The sequence below is a fragment of the Mesoplodon densirostris genome, chromosome 3 (assembly GCF_025265405.1).
Source record: "Mesoplodon densirostris isolate mMesDen1 chromosome 3, mMesDen1 primary haplotype, whole genome shotgun sequence".
Lineage (NCBI taxonomy): Eukaryota > Metazoa > Chordata > Mammalia > Artiodactyla > Ziphiidae > Mesoplodon > Mesoplodon densirostris.
In genome coordinates, this window is record NC_082663.1 from 100495418 (window position 1) to 100516091 (window position 20674).

The following is a 20674-nucleotide window of genomic DNA, read 5'->3' on the forward strand; positions in this document are numbered from 1 at the left end:
TTCCATCTTGAGAGTGGGGTTGGGGGGTTATGAAGGGGGACTTTTATTGTACTTTTATACATTGTCCCCTTGAAAATAATTCAATTTTTAAAAATTAATTAATTTATTTTGGGCTGCATTGGGTCTTTGTTGCTGCTAGCGGGCGTTCTCTAGTTGCAGTGAGCGGGGGCTACTCTTGGCTGTGGTGCACGGGCTTCTCATTGCAGTGGCTTCTCTTGTTGCGGAGCACGGGCTCTAGGCACGCAGGCTTCCGTAGTTGTGGCACGTGGGCTCAGTAGTTGTGACACACGGGCTCTAGGGCGCAGGCTCAGTAGTTGTGGCGCGCGGGCTTAGTTACTCCGTGGCACGTGGGATCTTCCCAGAACAGGGCTCGAACCCATGTCCCCTGCATTCGCAGGCATATTCTTAACCACTGCTCCACCAGGGAAGCCCAATAATTCAGTTTTTTATAAAGAGAATATTCCTAATATTATTCCAAAATTTTAAAAATATATAGTTGGATAACACTATGAAAAATTAACTGATACTTTTTTTTATTATTTCTCTTTGCTCCCTGGATTTTTTTCCCCCTCCAGTCAGCTAGGCACTCTGAGTTCACTGCATTAGGAAGGTAAAGACTCAGCAGAAATGAGGGAGAAAAAAAGAAAATTCTCAGCTTTGGAATGTTCAAAACAGAGGCCACAGTAGAACAGGTGAGAATTCTGTGCACAAAAAATAAATCTCGTCTCAAATGTAAAAAAGAATTCTCTGCACTGGGAGGCAGGAGAGGGAGGGAGGGAAGGACTGAAGGAGAGAGATCAGTGTGACCAGGGACATGGAGACTGTGCTTGAGGACAATAGGCCCAGGAAGAGAATCAGAATCTGGAGAAGATTCAGCCTGCACGCGATCATTGCCTGCAGCCAGCACCCTCATCTCAGACGTTGGGAAATTCAGAGAGAGAGTGGGAGTACGTCAGGAGGGCCACGCGCATAGTCTGTGTGGCAGGCGTTGTGGCCATTCCCTATTTGTGAGAAGTCCCCAGCAATTTCCAGGCCTCCTTCTGGAAAATGCTGGCGGACGTCTCTAGTGCTTATGTGAAAGCTTGTTCACAAACCTTGAAAGATGCAGATGTAGATGACTGATAGATAGATGCATAGATAGAAAAATGTAGTTAACTCAAACCTCCAGGAAAGGTTTGGAAAATGCCCTTTATTGCATAGGACGTTCCTATTGTCATATGATGTTAGACTGAGTGTCGGTCCCTTCATCCTCCTTCAGACCACGGCATTCTGTCTGCTACTCTCCCGAGGGTCCTTTCTTCTCCCTGGAAGGGATCAAACAACTGAGGTAGAACAGGAAGAGACAAGCAGCACTCCAAGCTCTGCTGGTCAGGGTCACCCTCCAGCGTTGCCTTAATGCTCAGAGCCAGACACACCACAGTGAGCTTGGCTCCAGATCAACTACCACGCAACGAAGGTTCTGGAACACTTCCATATCTCGGGGGACCTCATTTCCACGTGACTCTCTTTCATATTCCCCTTTGTCACAGAAGGCTAGGTACAGTGGTCCGGGTGAGATCTTAGCTCAGGCCAAAGGCTCTCAGACCTCAAAGTTCCGGTCCTGCAAGGGCCCCTGTCCTCTCTTCAGACCACTCCTGGCTCTCTGTGCCGACAAGGAGCTGCTGGTGGTACGTCCTCTAAGAGTTGAGGTCCATCGTGCAGACCCTGAGAAAACTCCTAGGAAAAGGCTCCACCTTCTTGTTGAAGTCAGCAGAGCTCAGTTCCTTTGGAAGTGTTGGGTGTGTCCCAAGTTGATGCAAGTGCAGAGCCATTAGGTAAACCAGCACATGTGTGCGGCCCCTTCCCTTAGACTCCTCTGGGCCCTTGTGACATAGGCTCAGAAGAGTGCCAGCCTCAAGCCTTACCTCTTCCAAGGCCACACCGTCTCCAGGATCTTCTGTCCCATGAATCTCAGTTGCCGTGTGGAACTCAAAAGAGAGAAAAGACCCTGCCTGCGGGGTCTCTTCGGGCTGGGGCCTTCTAGCTTCTCCTCGTCGTCCTCCTCGTCCTCTGAGGTGGTCTCGGGTTCCACACTGCCCTCCTCCTCAGGGGAGCTCTCGAATTCCACATTGCCCATCCACTGGGCGATGTTGAGATGAAAGAAACGGCAGCCGAAGCCCTCCAGGACGCCGCCCTTCACGTGCTGCTGGAGGATCTCCAAGGTGTGGAAGACCCGGCAGCAGGCCATGCACCTGAAGCCGGTCTCCATGGTCGCCATCCAGGCCGGTGTCTTGGCCCTGGGTGTCTCCTGGACTGCAGGTGACCCTGATGGGCTGCCTGGCTCTGCCCTTTCCTCATACTCTTTCTCCTCCCCAGTGGGCTCACTGTCAGACAGGAGGCTTTCGGTGAACACATCAGAGGGGTAAGTGCCTACTGTGCACGCATCCTCAGGAAGGGTCACTTCTTCTATTGTCAGCTGCTTTTCAGGCAACTCCAAGGGTTTCTTTGTCTTCCAGGAGACAGCTACACCCTTGTTCACTTGTACCTGCATGTAGTATATTTTCGTGCCCCTTTCCTCTTTGTCTGGGTGCAGATAGTGCTTACAGGGTGGAGAGGGTGAGGAGGAGACACAGTGTGATGGGGGAGCAGTCTCCCCTTTTTCCTGAACCTGGGCTAGGGGTGCTTTAGGCTGGGCAGTGTCTCGATGTGATCTCCGGGTTCCTCAAAAAGGAAATTAAAAACATAATAACATGCATGGGCCGTGCCAGAAGCTGAGGGAGCAGGTGTGGTAGACGAGAGAGGGACATTTGCATGACGTAGCTATGTCGTGAGCTTGGTGTCTGTTGGCCGTAGGACGGAGCGGTGTGTCTTGTGTCATCTGTGGGCTTTTCATGTGCGTGTGGGGGGATACTGGAGCGGTGCCTGTATACAGGGGTGTGGAGTATGGTGGTGAGGGCTGTGGTATGTGAGGGATGCGGCTGGATGCGTGTACGACGAGGAGTGTGAGTTTGGGAACATCGGTGGTGCATTCCTTGTGGAATGGGGCTGTGGTGCTTGGGGTTTCTGTGTGCACTGAGAAGGGCTGTGCCTGGAGGGCGGATGTATGTGTGAGCTGTGTGGACCTGAGCTGGATGGTGCTGCTCTAAGGCTGGAGGTCTATGATGCAGAACTCTGTGCTTCTCTGGAAGCAAAGGCAAAGAGAAACCCTACATTTTCCGCTGAAGATGCTTAATCTGGTCCCTCTTCCCTCCACCTCAAGCCCAGACCTTTCCGGTCCCTGCTCCTTGACTTCGCCACCATGGTAGTACCAGGATTCACACACCCCCGCCCCAGACTCAGCTGGGCTCCACGCCCTCGTAACAGCTCAGCCATCCTGCCCAGGCTCCTCCACAGAGTCCTCATCACCTCTGATGACCCTGGGTTTCCTCTCAGCCTCCCTGGGATCTGTGTGCCTCCTGCCTCACAGCCAAACACCCCCTCACATGAGGAGCCCCGCGCCCTTACCAGCGTAGATGAGCTTGCGCGGAGAAGAAGCACAGGAGAAGTATGTAGAGGCAGAGGAGACCTCCCCTGCCCCTGGGCTGCAGCCTTTGGCCACCACAGTGGATCCAAGCTGAGGGAGATCCTCTTGTGACTTCGAGATTCCTGAGGGAGGAATGAAAGGCTCAGGGTGGGTTCATCAGTCCTCTGTCCACAAATACTTACCGAGTGTCTGGCACGTGTCAGGTGCAGTGAATACACACAGTTGAGAGTGTGTTTCCCAGTGAATACTCCAGTATTTAATTCAAATCAGTACTTACTCTGTCACTGTCTTGTTGGTAATGCAGGCCTCGGTGGTGACTGTGAGTATGTGGGAAGAGTGAGTGATGTGTATCAGTTAAGTCTGTGGTAAGTGTGGGGTTGGCATGGGGAGCACGGTGGAGATGTGTCTTATCTGTGTCTGTGGCCTTTGTGTGCATGGTTTCTGTTCACAAGTCAGGAATTCTGGGACATGTAACTTTTCCTCATTACATGGTGTGGCTTGTATTTATGGTGTGTGTTCATTCATTGATTCACCAAGATTCAGTAAGCAGCTACTCCTGTGTATCCGGCGCTCTTGCTTTGTTGTAGTCTCTGGTAACGCTGCACATTCTAGTAGAGGAAGACACACACTAAACAAAAATACAATAAATATATAATACCTGAGCTGGTGGTAAGTATATAAGGGTTGCCAGACTAAGTGAAGAAAAATACAGGGCACCCAGTTAAATTTCAGTTTCAGGTAAACCCAGAATAATTTTTTAGTGTAAGCATTCCCATGCAGTATTTGGTCTTACTTATTTTTAGTGTAAGTATGGCCCATACAATATTTGGGACATACTGATACTGAAAAATTACTTGTTGTTTATCTGGAATTCAAACTGAACTGGATAGCCCATATTTTATCTGGGAACCCTGACATGGGTTAGTGAGACTGTGGTTTACTGTGGTTTGTACAAAGCGGGTCTGGCATTACTCAAGAATGTGTTACAAGTGTGGTGTGTATGACACGTGACTGGTTCTTATAGAGGTATTTAGAGATGGCTGAAGTTAGCTGAGTTTCTGCGAGAGTTGAGGAGATACATATATATATATATATATATATATATATAGTGTGTGTGAGTGTGTGTGTGTGTGTCCTATATATATAGTGTGTGTGTCTATATACATATCTCATCTCCAGCGTTTGGTGTTGCAGGAGAGGATTGTGATACAGGTGGGTTGTATGAGAACGTAGTACAGGACGGATGCGTGTATATACCTCCATGTGCTGTGTGTGGTTTAATACGGAAGTTATATGTGGGGTGTGTGATACTTTTGCTGTATCAGAGTGTCCATGGGTGTATGAGTTACTGTCTCATAAAACACCCCTAACAAGAGTTCTGTATACACTCTTACGTACACCGAGTGTCAGCCAGGTCCAGGCAGGGTGACAAGAACTGTACCACGCAGAGTTTATATCTGATAAGCACTCTACCCCCATTCATCCTGCTCTTCTCTGCACTACCCCCTCCGCCCCCCCCCCCCCTCGCACACAGACACAAAGGAACATAGCGAAAAATATTCTGAATGGTCAGGGGCAGTCATTGCCTTCCCCAGCCTGTCCCAGCCACTGCCTGAAAATCTGCCTGCTGTCTAGAGCTCCATTCCCAGGGCCCATCCTACAGTCTCCAGGGCCCTGGGCCTGGTAGGAGCTACTGGGCTCTAATCTGGGGCAGAGACCTCTAGCTGGATCTCTGGGGTGACCACCCCCTCCCAGGGCAAGCTACTCGCCTACATTTAATGCACGCAGGCACCACGTGGCCAGTGGCACTCAGAGCTCCTCGCAGGACCCTGAGGACATTTCTCACCCCCGCCCACGTGGTCTCAGTCTCTGGAAAGCCCTTCCCTTCCCTTGATCTCCTTTGGGAAATTGTTCCTGTTGAAGGAATAAAACCTCCTTGCTTTCAATATGACACCATCCCTAGACAAACAATCTTCTTTCGAACTGCATTCCACTTGTCAAGATACTTTTCAACAGGGCCTTCAACTCATGGGGCTTCTCTTTCCACTTTGGTAAAAGAGGCCAAGCAAGTCATGGGTCTCTCTCAGCATCCTTGCATCCTTCACATGCCCTACCTCATGACCCCAGCGAAAGATCCAAGAGAATAAGAGAGAAATCGGGGACTGAGAAAAGCTGCACCTCTAGGTCTGTGCAAGCAGGATGCAGCCTGCTGTGAGTCCGACAAAGCTCCAGGCCCGGCAGCCCCAGGAGAGAGTCCTCAGAGCAGCGGAGCTGACCTCCCATCTCCCAGGGGGCATCTGGCCGTTCTGTGCCGTCTCACACCACAGGGACGCTCCGGATGGATACGGCAGCATCAGTGAGACAAGGTCTCTCGCTCCCTGCTTCACAGGTGACACGTTCTCAGTCCCCTCCTTCTTAGAGAAGGTTCAGTTTGGCAGAAACCCATGTGCCCCAGCCAAGTTGCCCCCCACATACCTCCTCCCTTCTCGGCAGTTTCCTGGGACTCTTCATTTTCCAGATGTTTCCTCTTTTGTCGCCGTTTCATCGTACCAACTAGAAGTCTCCCTTAGAAGATGCCTCAAGAGATGTCCAACTCCTCCTCTTCGCTACAGGTTGGCCCTTGTTGGCTCTTGGGCAATCCGTTGAAAGGATTCAATACAAATCAAAATAGTCAAGTCTCCTAAATGGCTGAAAACCTTGTACCACTTAGTGAACCAGCAGTGCTGCCTAGTGCTCACCAGGGCTGTTATGTTTGCAAGGTTGCCAGGCGCACAGCAGGATTCTGTGACCTCAATGATGACATCGGAGCATTCTGTTGACCTAGGTACAGCACAGTCTCTGCAATAGCACAGGCCCCGTTTTCAAGAACAATTCCTGTTTCCCAGCTGAACCTTTCCCATGAAAGGGAAAGGTTCATACCACATCTATTATAAATTGTATCATACCATATCTATTATAAACTGAACATTTTGATTGGAGATCTTTTAATGTCTTATATAGAGATTTAATATGAATATTTCAAATGGTCTCCAGTTTCCCTGTGGATTATTGACATTTTAAACTCTGCGCTTCAATTTTCCCTCAATACCTGTAATTTTGTCACGGCTATTTCTGTACTTAAAGATGAGGAACTATATAATTGATTTCTTCATTTTTTCCCATCTCTTTCCAAGGTACTGAATTTGATTGTATCTTACGAATGAGTGAAAAATGCTAGTCCTTGAGTCAGGACATTGGGCCCTTTACCAAGTAACTCAACCTGTCTGGGCTTCAGCTTCTGTCTGTGCGATCGAGAGGCTTGGCCTAGCTGACTTTTCAGATGCTGTGTTTCTTTGATTCACTCTCACGTACTGATCTGCTACTTAAGAAGAGGGCCTGTTCTCATAAAGTAAGAACAGGCGTGTTTTAATCCTTGGGTTGGGCGGAGTTTAAGTGGTCGTACTCAGTTTGTTAGTTATATTTACTTTTACGTATGCTTAGCTCTAAATAATTTATATGGCTCTTGTGACTATTTTTAGATCTTTTTTTCTTATTTTCTTTTACAGTTTCTAATTTATTATCGCCAGTGTAGAGGAGCCTGATTGATTTTTAAAATTTATTGATCTTGTATGTGTCTGCCTTGTTGAACCGTCTTATTAGTTCCTGCTAGTTCATCTGTGGGTTCTTTTGGGTTTCCTAGATAAATGAACATATTAAATGTAAATAATGTGTTCTTTGGATAAAGTTTATTTTCTTGCATCTATATATATAGAAGCAATATGTTGAATTGATTTAAATATTTAAATACTTACATACCTGTTATCGTAATAAGATTCTTGATCTTATTTTCTTTCAATCAATATTATCTTTTCAAGATTTATCTACATCAGTCCATATAGATCTAGGTCTTTGATTTTTGACTGTTGGATATTATTTCATCACATGCGTATAGCATCATTTATTTTCCATTCAAGCATTATTGGACAATTGGATTGTTTCCCTCCCTTCTCTAGCACAAACGTTTCCTAGAATATCCCTGAAGATGTCTGACAGTCGAGAAGGGCCAGGCTGCCCGAAGATTCCTACTTGCTTTTAGCCACCTTCCAACAGGCCATCTCCAGCCAGCAATTTGAAGCACAGATGAAATGAAAACTCCCCCAAGTGTGGAGATCTTAGGAGCTTCCTAGAAGGTGGGACGTTTATGATGATAGGCATCTTGCTGGGATCCCAGGGGAGTCTGAGCTGGCCTGAAGCTCATCTTCCTCCTCCACCTCTCAAGAGAAATGTGGAGGAAAGAAGACTTCAAAAACTGTGAGTAGGCAGAGGGAGAGAGATTGGGGGCCGAAGCTGCAACTGAGGTCTTGGAGTGGGCTGTGAGGACGCAGAGCCTCTAGAGAGCCAGGCTCTGCCTTCTGAGCACTTCTCCCCTAAGGCTTGCTCATCATTCAGGTGATAGCAGGCATATACAGCCGATTCGGCCCACACTGTCACAGAAAGCCTTATCAGAATCTCTTCTTCTTCATACACTCTTGTGTCTGTTACTTGGTTATTGCCTTTGGTGCTCCACTGATGTGAACCACAGTTGATAGGGGTTGGAGGACACTAGTGACCCATCTTGCTCTGTGGCCTCAGTCCACAGCTTGAGGGTAAGGGAAGAGGCCAAATGAAGGTCAAGAAGGAAAGATGGAGTTTGAAGAGAAGACCTGAGTTAAGGGTGTCTTCTCAAGTCTTGATGAATGAAATGTAGCTCCAGAACCTGAAGTCCTGCTTGTTCTCAAGGCTGACCACGGGGCTGGGTGCACTCAGTGAAGGAACCGTATACACTTAGTATTTCCTTGCTTGCTCACACTTGCCCTCCTCTGATACACACTCTGCAAGACTGATGTTCCCCTGAAACAACTTTCCACCTGCCACTGTCATCTCATGAACATTTGTTTCCCCTTCCTAGTGTCCCCCTAGAATGCCATTGCAGCCAATTCATAATTTGATAATCATGCTTCTTACCGTAGTCTCAGCAACTTCCGATAAATTTTATTCTCTTTATTCCATAGTCTTCACACATCAATAATCTTCCTTAACTTCCTAGCTGCAGGTTAACCCATTCGGAATCATTTCTTTTTCTTTCCCTTCTTTGGCAAATCCTTTCTCTCTTTGAAGGTCCTTTTCTTGTCGCTCTACCATCGTGCGTTCCTGAACTTTTTTTTTTTCCATTTAAGTAACCTTTCAATCTCCTTCCCCAATTTCCTCATAAACAGTTAGAGTTTATTCCTCACACGTTAGACAGCGGTTTATGAATGGTCAGGCATAATGGACTCAGAATGAGTTGGCACCCCCGAGGTACCTGTCTTGCTGGGGAGCCACAGGTGAAGGGCTGGCTGCTGGACACATGTTTGCATGGGGTCAGGCTGAGTGGCCTTGGGGTGTTTGCTCTGCACTTGTGTGTGTTTCTCCCTAGTTGGTTTCCTTGTCCAGCCACCTGTGACCTCGCTCCATCCAGCCCAGGGAATCCTTCTCATCACAGGGGTAGGATGTTTGTCTCGTTTTCCATCACATCCTTTTCCCAAAGTTTGGTTGTGAGTTGTTCCCATTCCAAAGACCTTTCCTCTTTGAAGAGAAAAGAGAAAATCTTTTCTCTCCTTTTCTCTCACTTCACTTCTGCTCTATTATCTCCTCCGTCCAGAATGGCCCACTGACTCAAATGGGTGTAGATCCGAAGATGGCAAGAAATGCCAGCAATTCTGAAATAATAATACGGATGTATCAGGAGAACTTGAAAACCTTTATCCCGCCACATTCAAAAAAATGGCACTTCCAGTGTATTCAGAGTCTCAGTATAGAAACACAAATGATGTAGAAATTGAATGACACTCAAGTTTTTCTTTCCTCCTTTCCTGATTCTAATCCTCAAAGTTAACATGATGACCTATTCGTTATGTAAACTTTCAGACATTTTCTACGCATGCACACTTTTCTTTTTTTCACATAAGAGTGTGAACTAGGTCACTTTCAACATGCTGTGATGCTGTGATTCACTGTCTCCCACCGAGTCATCCACTGATAAAGTAATCTGTTTCATGGAGAAATATTTCCAGTAGCTAATAGCCAATGTCTGTGGAGTGCTTACTCTGTGTCGGTTTCTTCTAACTACTTTACAGATAATTTGTACAACATACCCATGGACTAGGTACAATTATAACTCCCAAGGGACAGAAAAGGGCAGATAAGTACAAATAAATACAGAGGCCAAGTGACTTGCCCAAGACACTGGAGCAAATCAAAATCCATGCCTCTGTAATCATTTTGCTCTATTGCCTCTGTCTGGGAGGCTTGATGATTTGGCAACTAAAACCTTAAATACCATGTTCCATTTTTGTATCTCTGACAAAAGCGTGGGGCTGTGATACGGGGTAACTAACCTGACTACTTTTGAAAACCCTTATGCACCTGGATGAAAGTAAGCCAGGGACTGTAAGCTATATATTTAAGATTTCCTACCAACTTTTAAAAATAGCTTCTTGAATGCAATTTATGTAATGTCAAGGCTAGGATGTAGTCCAAATAGTAACAGAAAAATGGAGATATGTAGAAAAATACTTAAAGTTGACAAGTATTGGGAGTGTAGTATTTTGGGGGCCAGCGTGTAGACCACAGGACAACTTGCTGTTTCCATCCCAAAGGGAAGAGCTCTGTATTGCAACTGCCAAGGTCCCTGGGGCAGCAGGTGTGCTCACTGCTTAGTAAAGAAGCATCCTCCGTTTGATAGAATCATATGGGAGCCTTACATTTGGTTAGCAGGTTCTACCTTCTTGATGTAATAATATTTTCAGGGTGTGGGAGGGTATCAAGCTCTGAAAATACCCTTGGAGAGATTTGCTTATTAAGTTTGGCTTTTTCAATCTCCCTAATACTGCTTTACTAAACACCAGGCGGTTCCCTTCACTTTTCAGAATCATGTTGTTTTTCCCTTGTCGAATGAACTTCCAAATACTTTTGGATGAGCTATTAAGTTTGGAAAAAAATAAACATCTCTTTAAAATAAGGAAGATGATAACAATGACAAGTACAAAAGGCTCTAAAATGGAGAATATACTCCATTACAGCCAATTAATGTGAGTGGGAAGCTCGTGCTCACTGTCCAGGACATAGAAATAAAAGCTGAGGATGCTCTGAGGCATCTCTTGGATCTCTATAAGACTCCATCATTTCTGATGAGTAGGGTTGACAGATAAAATATAGGCTGTTCAGTTAAATATGAATGTCACAAAAACAACGAGTACATTTTGAAGATAAGTATGCCCCAAATAGTACATAGGATCTACTTATACTAAAAGTGATGACTTACTATTCATGTGAAGTTCAAGTTTAACTGGGTATCCTGTATTTTTGTTTAGTAAATCTGACAGCCCTACTGATGATCCACAATGGAGGCAGTTCAGGAGCGGTACATGCTGGCTCTCGGACAGTCAGAAATGGCTTCAGCAGATCCAGGTACGGTATGAAATTCTTTTTGGATGTAGCTCAGAAGCCATGGCCAGCCCTTGACTGCAAATACTGCCTCAGGTTTCCCTGAGGTGGGGTAAACCGTCCTCTTAATGGCCTTTTGGTAAGTCTGGAAGACCATATCCAAGGGGAGCCCCAAAGTCAGTTTCATCCTCACAACCATGTTTCCAATTCCTGGAATTGGCTGCATGTGACTCACAAGAGGTGAGGAGGTTTGTGAGAATTGGGAGTGTCATAGCTTGAACCCTTTGTAGGTAAAGTTTTGGTGTTCTGAGAGTTTTAACAGGAGCAATGTGAAAGACTCCAGGTCGCCAGGTAGATAGAAATAATCCTGTTCTACTTCTGTGTATGTGACAAGTCTCTAATAGTTCACAGAGCAAATATCTGGTCTTAGAAAGACTGATCCAAGCTTGGATGTTTCTGGTGACAAGGCAAGGTCGGGAGTTTCAAGTTCACCTTTTATGGTTGAGGAGACAACCAAGTTGTCAGAAGGGCAATCATGGAGAAGACGTTGGCTTCATCCATTGTGCAGGCTTGTATATTTGGTTCTATGTAGATTGTGTTTCAAAGGTGGAGCTTGTTTACAATTACGAACATTCTCTGACGTGCTTTTTGGACCTTCATTCCCAGAGCGAGAGCAGTGCCGAGGCCCTAGAAATGCCATGGATATTCTGAGCTGTCAGTGGCATTTCCCAGGTACTGTTCCCTTGGTGCTGCTCCTTGAAATGTCCAAAGGGATTATCATCTGTTTTGTGGCCGGTCCTAGCATTGTGAAAGGAAGCTGCTGCACCAGGCTCAGAGGATTTCGGCTGCGGTGGGAGGAGTAGTAGTAGTACGACTATAAATTGTATCACACCATATCTATTCCATCTTGAGAGTGGGGTTGGGGGGTTATGAAGGGGGACTTTTATTGTACTTTTATACATTGTCCCCTTGAAAATAATTCAGTTTTTAAAAATTAATTAATTTATTTTGGGCTGCATTGGGTCTTTGTTGCTGCTAGCGGGCGTTCTCTAGTTGCAGTGAGCGGGGGCTACTCTTGGCTGTGGTGCACGGGCTTCTCATTGCAGTGGCTTCTCTTGTTGCGGAGCACGGGCTCTAGGCACGCAGGCTTCCGTAGTTGTGGCACGTGGGCTCAGTAGTTGTGACACACGGGCTCTAGGGCGCAGGCTCAGTAGTTGTGGCGCGCGGGCTTAGTTACTCCGTGGCACGTGGGATCTTCCCAGAACAGGGCTCGAACCCATGTCCCCTGCATTCGCAGGTATATTCTTAACCACTGCTCCACCAGGGAAGCCCAATAATTCAGTTTTTTATAAAGAGAATATTCCTAATATTATTCCAAAATTTTAAAAATATATAGTTGGATAACACTATGAAAAATTAACTGATACTTTTTTTTATTATTTCTCTTTGCTCCCTGGATTTTTTTTCCCCCTCCAGTCAGCTAGGCACTGTGAGTTCACTGCATTAGGAAGGTAAAGACTCAGCCGAAATGAGGGAGAAAAAAAGAAAATTCTCAGCTTTGGAATGTTCAAAACAGAGGCCACAGTAGAACAGGTGAGAATTCTGTGCACAAAAAATAAATCTCGTCTCAAATGTAAAAAAGAATTCTCTGCACTGGGAGGCAGGAGAGGGAGGGAGGGAAGGACTGAAGGAGAGAGATCAGTGTGACCAGGGACATGGAGACTGTGCTTGAGGACGATAGGCCCAGGAAGAGAATCAGAATCTGGAGAAGATTCAGCCTGCACGCGATCATTGCCTCCAGCCAGCACCCTCATCTCAGACGTTGGGAAATTCAGAGAGAGAGTGGGAGTACGTCAGGAGGGCCACGCGCATAGTCTATGTGGCAGGGGTTGTGGCCATTCCCTATTTGTGAGAAGTCCCCAGCAATTTCCAGGCCTCCTTCTGGAAAATGCTGGCGGACGTCTGTAGTGCTTATGTGAAAGCTTGTTCACAAACCTTGAAAGATACAGATGTAGATGACAGATAGATGCATAGATAGAAAAATGTAATTAACTCAAACCTCCAGGAAAGGTTTGGAAAATGCCCTTTATTGCATAGGACGTTCCTATTGTCATATGATGTGAAACTGAGTGCCGGTCCCTTCATCCTCCTTCAGACCACGGCATTCTGTCTGCTACTCTCCCGAGGGTCCTTTCTTCTCCCTGGAAGGGATCAAACAACTGAGGTAGAACAGGAAGAGACAAGCAGCACTCCAAGCTCTGCTGGTCAGGGTCACCCTCCAGCGTTGCCTTAATGCTCAGAGCCAGACACACCACAGTGAGCTTGGCTCCAGATCAACTACCACGCAACGAAGGTTCTGGAACACTTCCATATCTCAGGGGACCTCATTTCCACGTGACTCTCTTTCATATTCCCCTTTGTCACAGAAGGCTAGGTACAGTGGTCCGGGTGAGATCTCAGCTCAGGCCAAAGGCTCTCAGACCTCAAAGTTCTGGTCCTGCAAGGGCCCCTGTCCTCTCTTCAGACCACTCCTGGCTCTCTCTGCCGACAAGGAGCTGCTGGTGGTACGTCCTCTAAGAGTTGAGGTCCATCGTGCAGACCCTGAGAAAACTCCTAGGAAAAGGCTCCACCTTCTTGTTGAAGTCAGCAGAGCTCAATTCCTTTGGAAGTGCTGGGTGTGTCCCAAGTTGATGCAAGTGCAGAGCCATTAGGTAAACCAGCACATGTGTGCGGCCCCTTCCCTTAGACTCCTCTGGGCCCTCGTGACATAGGCTCAGAAGAGTGCCAGCCTCAAGCCTTACCTCTTCCAAGGCCACACCGTCTCCAGGATCTTCTGTCCCATGAATCTCAGTAGCTGTGTGGAACTCAAAAGAGAGAAAAGACCCTGCCTGCGGTGTCTCTTCGGGCTGGGGCCTACTTGCTTCTCTTCCTCGTCCTCCTCGTCCTCGTCCTCCTCGTCCTCCTCGTCCTCCTCCTCGGGGTGATCTCGGATTCCACATTGCCCATCCACTGGGCCATGTTGAGATGAAAGATACGGCAGCTGAAGCCCTCCAGGACGCCGCCCTTCACGTGCTGCTGGAGGATCTCCAAGGTGTGGAAGACCCGGCAGCAGGCCATGCACCTGAAGCCGGTCTCCATGGTCACCATCCAGTCCGGTGTCTTGGCCCTGGGTCTCTCCTCGATGGCAGGTGACCCTGATGGGCTGCCTGGCTCTGCCCTTTCCTCATACTCTTTCTCCTCCCCAGTGGGCTCACTGTCAGACAGGAGGTTTTCGGTGGACACATCAGAGGGGTAAGTGCCTACTGTGCACGCATCCTCAGGAAGGGTCACTTCTTCTATCGTCAGCTGCTTTTCAGGCAACTCCAAGGGTTTCTTTGTCTTCCAGGAGACAGCTACACCCTTGTTCACTTGTACCTGCATGTAGTATATTTTCATGCCCCTTTCCTCTTTGTCTGGGTGCAGATTGTTCTTACAGGGTGAAGAGGGTGAGGAGGAGACACAGTGTGATGGGGGAGCGGTCTCTCCTTCTTCCTGATCCTGGGCTAGGGGTGCTGTAGGCTGGGCAGTGTCTCGATATGATCTCCGGATTCCTGAAAAAGGAAATTAAAAACATAATAACATGCATGGGCCATGCCGGAAGCTGAGGGAGCAGGTGTGGTAGACGAGAGAGGGACATTTGCATGACGTAGCTATGTCGTGAGCTTGGTGTCTGTTGGCCGAAGGATGGAGCGGTGTATCTGGTGTCATCTGTGGGCTTTTCATGTGCGTGTGGGGGGATACTGGAGCGGTGTCTGTATACAGGGGTGTGGAGTATGGTGGGTGAGGGCTGTGGTATGTGAGCGACGCGGGTGGATGCGTGTACGACGAGGAGTGTGAGTTTGGGAACATCGGTGGTGCATTACTTGTGGAATGGGGCTGTGGTGCTTGGGGTTTCTGTGTGCACTGAGAAGGGCTGTGCCTGGAGGGCGGATGTATGTGTGAGCTGTGTGGACCTGAGCTGGAGGGTCCTGCTCTCAGGCTGGAGGTCTATGATGCAGAACTCTGTCCTTCTCTGGAAGCAAAGGCAAAGAGAAACCCTACATTTTCCTCTGAAGATGCTTAATCTGGTCCCTCTTCCCTCCACCTCAAGCCCAGACCTTTCCGGCCCCTGCTCCTTGACTTCCCCACCATGGTAGTACCAGGATTCACACCCGGCACCCCCCCGCCCCCGACTCAGCTGGTATCCACACCCTCGTAACAGCTCAGCCATCCTGCCCAGGCTCCTCCACAGAGCCCTCATCACCTCTGATGACCCTGGGTTTCCTCTCAGCCTCCCTGGGATCTGTGTGCCTCCTGCCTCACAGCCAAGAAGCCCCTCACCTGAGGAGCCCCACGCCCTTACCAGCGTAGATGAGCTTGCACTGAGAAGAAGCACACGAGAAGTGTTTAGGGGCAGAGGAGACCTCCCCTGCCCCTGGGCTGCAGCCTTGGGCCACGACAGTGGATCCAAGGTGAGGGAGATCCTCTTGTGACTTCGAGATTCCTGAGGGAGGAATGAAAGGCTCACGGTGGGTTCATCAGTCCTCTGTCCAGAAGTATTTACCGAGTGTCTGGCACATGTCAGTTGCAGTGAATACACACAGTTGAGAGTGTGGTTCCCAGTGGATACTCCAGTATTTAATTCAAATCAGTACTTACTCTGTCACTGTCTTGTTGGTAATGTAGGCCTCGGTGGTGACTGTGAGTATGTGGGAAGAGTGAGTGATGTGTATCAGTTAAGTCTGTGGTAAGTGTGGGGTTGGCATGGGGAGCACGGTGGAGATGTGTCTTATCTGTGTCTGTGGCCTTTGTGTGCATGGTTTCTGTTCACAAGTCAGGAATTCTGGGACATGTAACTTTTCCTCATTACATGGTGTGGCTTGTATTTATGGTGTGTGTTCATTCATTGATTCACCAAGATTCAGTAAGCAGCTACTCCTGTGTATCTGGCACTCTTCCATTGTTCTAGTCTCTGGTAATGCTGCACATTCTAGTAGGGGAAGACACAGACTAAACAAAAATACAATAAAAATATAATACCTGAGCTGGTGGTAAGTATATAAGGGTTGCCAGAATAAGCGAAGAAAAATACAGGGCACCCAGTTAAATTTCAGTTTCAGATAAACCCAGAATAATTTTTTAGTGTAAGTATTCCCATGCACTATTTGGTCGTACTTACTTTTAGTGTAAGTATGGCCCATACAATATTTGGGACATACTGATACTGAAAAATTACTTGTTGTTTATCTGGAATTCAAATTGAACTGGATAGCCCATATTTTATCTGGCAACCCTGACATGGGTTAGTGAGACTGTGGTTCACTGTGGTTTGTACAAAGCGGGTCTGGCATTACTCAAGAATGTGTTACAAGTGTGGTGTGTATGACACGTGACTGGTTCTTATAGAGGTATTTAGAGATGGCTGAAGTTAGCTGTGTTTGTGCGAGAGTTGAGGAGATACTTATATATATATAGTGTGTGTGTCTATATACATATCTCATCTCCAGCGTTTGGTGTTGGAGGAGAGGATTGTGATCCAGGTGGGTTGTATGAGAACGTAGTACAGGAGGGATGCGTGTATATACCTCCATGTGCTGTGTGTGGTTTAATACGGAAGTTATATGTGGGGTGTGTGATATTTTTGCTGTATCAGAGTGTCCATGGGTGTATGAGTTACTGTCTCATAAAACACCCCTACCAAGAGTTCTGTATACACTCTTACATACACCGAGTGTCAGCCAGGTCCAGGCAGGGTGACAAGAACTGTACCACGCAGAGTTTATATCTGATAAGCACTCTACCCCCATTCATCCTGCTCTTCTCTGCACTACCACACACACACACGCACACACGCTCACACACACACACACAGGAACATAGAGAAAAATATTCTGAATGGTCAGGGGCAGTCATTGCCTTCCCCAGCCTGTTCCAGCCACTGCCTGGAAATCTGCCTGCTGTTTAGAGCTCCATTCCCAGGGCCCATCCTACAGTCTCCAGGGTCCTGGGCCTGGTAGGAGCTCCTGGGCTCTAATCTGGGGCAGAGACCTCTAGCTGGAACTCTGGGGTGACCACCCCCTCCCAGGGCAAGCTACTCGCCTACATTTAATGCACGCAGGCACCACGTGGCCCGTGGCACTCAGAGCTCCTCGCAGGACCCTGAGGACATTTCTCACCCCCGCCCACGTGGTCTCAGTCTCTGGAAAGCCCTTCCCTTCCCTTGATCTCCTTTGGGAAATTGTTCCTGTTGAAGGAATAAAACCTCCTTGCTTTCAATATGACACCATCCCTAGACAAACAATCTTCTTTCGAACTGCATTCCACTTGTCAAGATACTTTTCAACAGGGCCTTCAACTCATGGGGCTTCTCTTTCCACTTTGGTAAAAGAGGCCAAGCAAGTCATGGGTCTCTCTCAGCATCCTTGCATCCTTCACATCCCCCACCTCATGACCCCAGGGAAAGATCCAAGAGAATAAGAGAGAAATCGGGGACTGAGAAAAGCTGCACCTCTAGGTCTGTGCAAGCAGGATGCAGCCTGCTGTGAGTCCGACAAAGCTCCAGGCCCGGCAGCCCCAGGAGAGAGTCCTCAGAGCAGCGGAGCTGACCTCCCATCTCCCAGGGGGCATCTGGCCGTTCTGTGCCGTCTCACACCACAGGGACGCTCCGGATGGATACGGCAGCATCAGTGAGACAAGGTCTCTCGCTCCCTGCTTCACAGGTGACACGTTCTCAGTCCCCTCCTTCTTAGAGAAGGTTCAGTTTGGCAGAAACCCATGTGCCCCAGCCAAGTTGCCCCCCACATACCTCCTCCCTTCTCGGCAGTTTCCTGGGACTCTTCATTTTCCAGATGTTTCCTCTTTTGTCGCCGTTTCATCGTACCAACTAGAAGTCTCCCTTAGAAGATGCCTCAAGAGATGTCCAACTCCTCCTCTTCGCTACAGGTTGGCCCTTGTTGGCTCTTGGGCAATCCGTTGAAATGATTCAATACAAATCAAAATAGTCAAGTCTCCTAAATGGCTGAAAACCTTGTACCACTTAGTGAACCAGCAGTGCTGCCTAGTGCTCACCAGGGCTGTTATGTTTGCAAGGTTGCCAGGCGCACAGCAGGATTCTGTGACCTCAGTGATGACATCAGAGCATTCTGTTGACCTAGGTTCAGCACAGTCTCTGCAATAGCACAGGCCCCGTTTTCAAGAACAATTCCTGTTTCCCAGCTGAACCTTTCCCATGAAAGGGAAAGGTTCATACCACATCTATTATAAATTGTATCATACCATATCTATTATAAAATGAACATTTTGACTGGAGATCTTTTAATGTCTTATATAGAGATTTAATATGAATATTTTAAATGGTCTCCAGTTTCCCTGTGGATTATTGACATTTTAAACTCTGCGCTTCAATTTTCCCTCAATACCTGTAATTTTGTCACGGCTATTTCTGTACTTAAAGATGAGAAACTATATAATTGATTTCTTCATTTTTTCCCATCTCTTTCCAAGGTACTGAATTTGATTGTATCTTACGAATGAGTGAAAAATGCTAGTCCTTGAGTCAGGACATTGGGCCCTTTACCAAGTAACTCAACCTGTCTGGGCTATAGCTTCTGTCTGTGCGATCGAGAGGCTTGGCCTAGCTGACTTTTCAAATGCTGTGTTTCTTTGATTCACTCTCACGTACTGATCTGCTACTTAAGAAGAGGGCCTGTTCTCATAAAGTAAGAACAGGCGTTTTTTAATCCTTGGGTTGGGCGGAGTTTAAGTGGTCGTACTCAGTTTGTTAATTATATTTACTTTTACGTATGCTTAGCTCTAAATAATTTATATGGCTCTTGTGACTAGTTTTAGATCTTCTTTTTTTCTTATTTTCTTTTACAGTTTCTAATTTATTATCGCCAGTGTAGAGGAGCCTGATTGATTTTTAAAATTTATTGATCTTGTATGTGTCTGCCTTGTTGAACCGTCTTATTAGTTCCTGCTAGTTCATCTGTGGGTTCTTTTGGGTTTCCTAGATAAATGAACATATTAAATGTAAATAATGTGTTCTTTGGATAAAGTTTATTTTCTTGCATCTATATATATAGAAGCAATATGTTGAATTGATTTAAATATTTAAATACTTACATACCTGTTATCGTAATAAGATTCTTGATCTTATTTTCTTTCAATCAATATTATCTTTTCAAGATTTATCTACATCAGTCCATATAGATCTAGGTCTTTGATTTTTGACTGTTGGATATTATTTCATCACATGCGTATAGCATCATTTATTTTCCATTCAAGCATTATTGGACAATTGGATTGTTTCCCTCCCTTCTCTAGCACAAACGTTTCCTAGAATATCCCTGAAGATGTCTGACAGTCGAGAAGGGCCAGGCTGCCCGAAGATTCCTACTTGCTTTTAGCCACCTTCCAACAGGCCATCTCCAGCCAGCAATTTGAAGCACAGATGAAATGAAAACTCCCCCAAGTGTGGAGATCTTAGGAGCTTCCTAGAAGGTGGGACGTTTATGATGATAGGCATCTTGCTGGGATCCCAGGGGAGTCTGAGCTGGCCTGAAGCTCATCTTCCTCCTCCACCTCTCAAGAGAAATGTGGAGGAAAGAAGACTTCAAAAACTGTGAGTAGGCAGAGGGAGAGAGATTGGGGGCCGAAGCTGCAACTGAGGTCTTGGAGTGGGCTGTGAGGACGCAGAGCCTCTAGAGAGCCAGGCTCTGCCTTCTGAGCACTTCTCCCCTAAGGCTTGCTCATCATTCAGGTGATAGCAGGCATATACAGCCGATTCGGCCCACACTGTCACAGAAAGCCTTATCAGAATCTCTTCTTCTTCATACACTCTTGTGTCTGTTACTTGGTTATTGCCTTTGGTGCTCCACTGATGTGAACCACAGTTGATAGGGGTTGGAGGACACTAGTGACCCATCTTGCTCTGTGGCCTCAGTCCACAGCTTGAGGGTAAGGGAAGAGGCCAAATGAAGGTCAAGAAGGAAAGATGGAGTTTGAAGAGAAGACCTGAGTTAAGGGTGTCTTCTCAAGTCTTGATGAATGAAATGTAGCTCCAGAACCTGAAGTCCTGCTTGTTCTCAAGGCTGACCACGGGGCTGGGTGCACTCAGTGAAGGAACCGTATACACTTAGTATTTCCTTGCTTGCTCACACTTGCCCTCCTCTGATACACACTCTGCAAGACTGATGTTCCCCTGAAACAACTTTCCACCTGCCACTGTCATCTCATGAACATTTGTTTCCCCTTCCTAGTGTCCCCCTAGAATGCCATTGCAGCCAATTCATAATTTGATAATCATGCTTCTTACCGTAGTCTCAGCAACTTCCGATAAATTTTATTCTCTTTATTCCATAGTCTTCACACATCAATAATCTTCCTTAACTTCCTAGCTGCAGGTTAACCCATTCGGAATCATTTCTTTTTCTTTCCCTTCTTTGGCAAATCCTTTCTCTCTTTGAAGGTCCTTTTCTTGTCGCTCTACCATCGTGCGTTCCTGAACTTTTTTTTTTTCCATTTAAGTAACCTTTCAATCTCCTTCCCCAATTTCCTCATAAACAGTTAGAGTTTATTCCTCACACGTTAGACAGCGGTTTATGAATGGTCAGGCATAATGGACTCAGAATGAGTTGGCACCCCCGAGGTACCTGTCTTGCTGGGGAGCCACAGGTGAAGGGCTGGCTGCTGGACACATGTTTGCATGGG

General features: G+C 46.9%; 1 protein-coding gene and 1 long non-coding RNA gene across 3 annotated transcripts; one reads left to right on the plus strand and one right to left on the minus strand.

Moving 5' to 3' along the window:
- Positions 1-1936: 1936 nt before the first annotated feature.
- Positions 1937-4985, minus strand: LOC132486813 (protein FAM170A-like; the record flags this gene model as incomplete). Its single annotated transcript, XM_060094380.1, has 3 exons — positions 4976-4985; positions 3484-3624; positions 1937-2700 (listed from the first exon to the last, which is right to left on the minus strand). Coding segments are annotated over exons 1-3 (915 nt in total), but the record flags the coding sequence as incomplete, so codon positions are not given.
- A 2519-nt stretch (positions 4986-7504) lies between these two features.
- LOC132486297 (uncharacterized) lies at positions 7505-18675 on the plus strand. Of its 2 annotated transcripts, XR_009531468.1 has the most exons (6): positions 7505-7792; positions 10873-10969; positions 11612-11677; positions 12422-12538; positions 13101-14236; positions 18467-18675. It is a non-coding gene; the product is annotated as an uncharacterized LOC132486297 (long non-coding RNA). The 2 variants fall into 2 exon arrangements; XR_009531467.1 differs by having other exon boundaries at positions 13101-18675.
- Positions 18676-20674: the final 1999 nt, after the last annotated feature.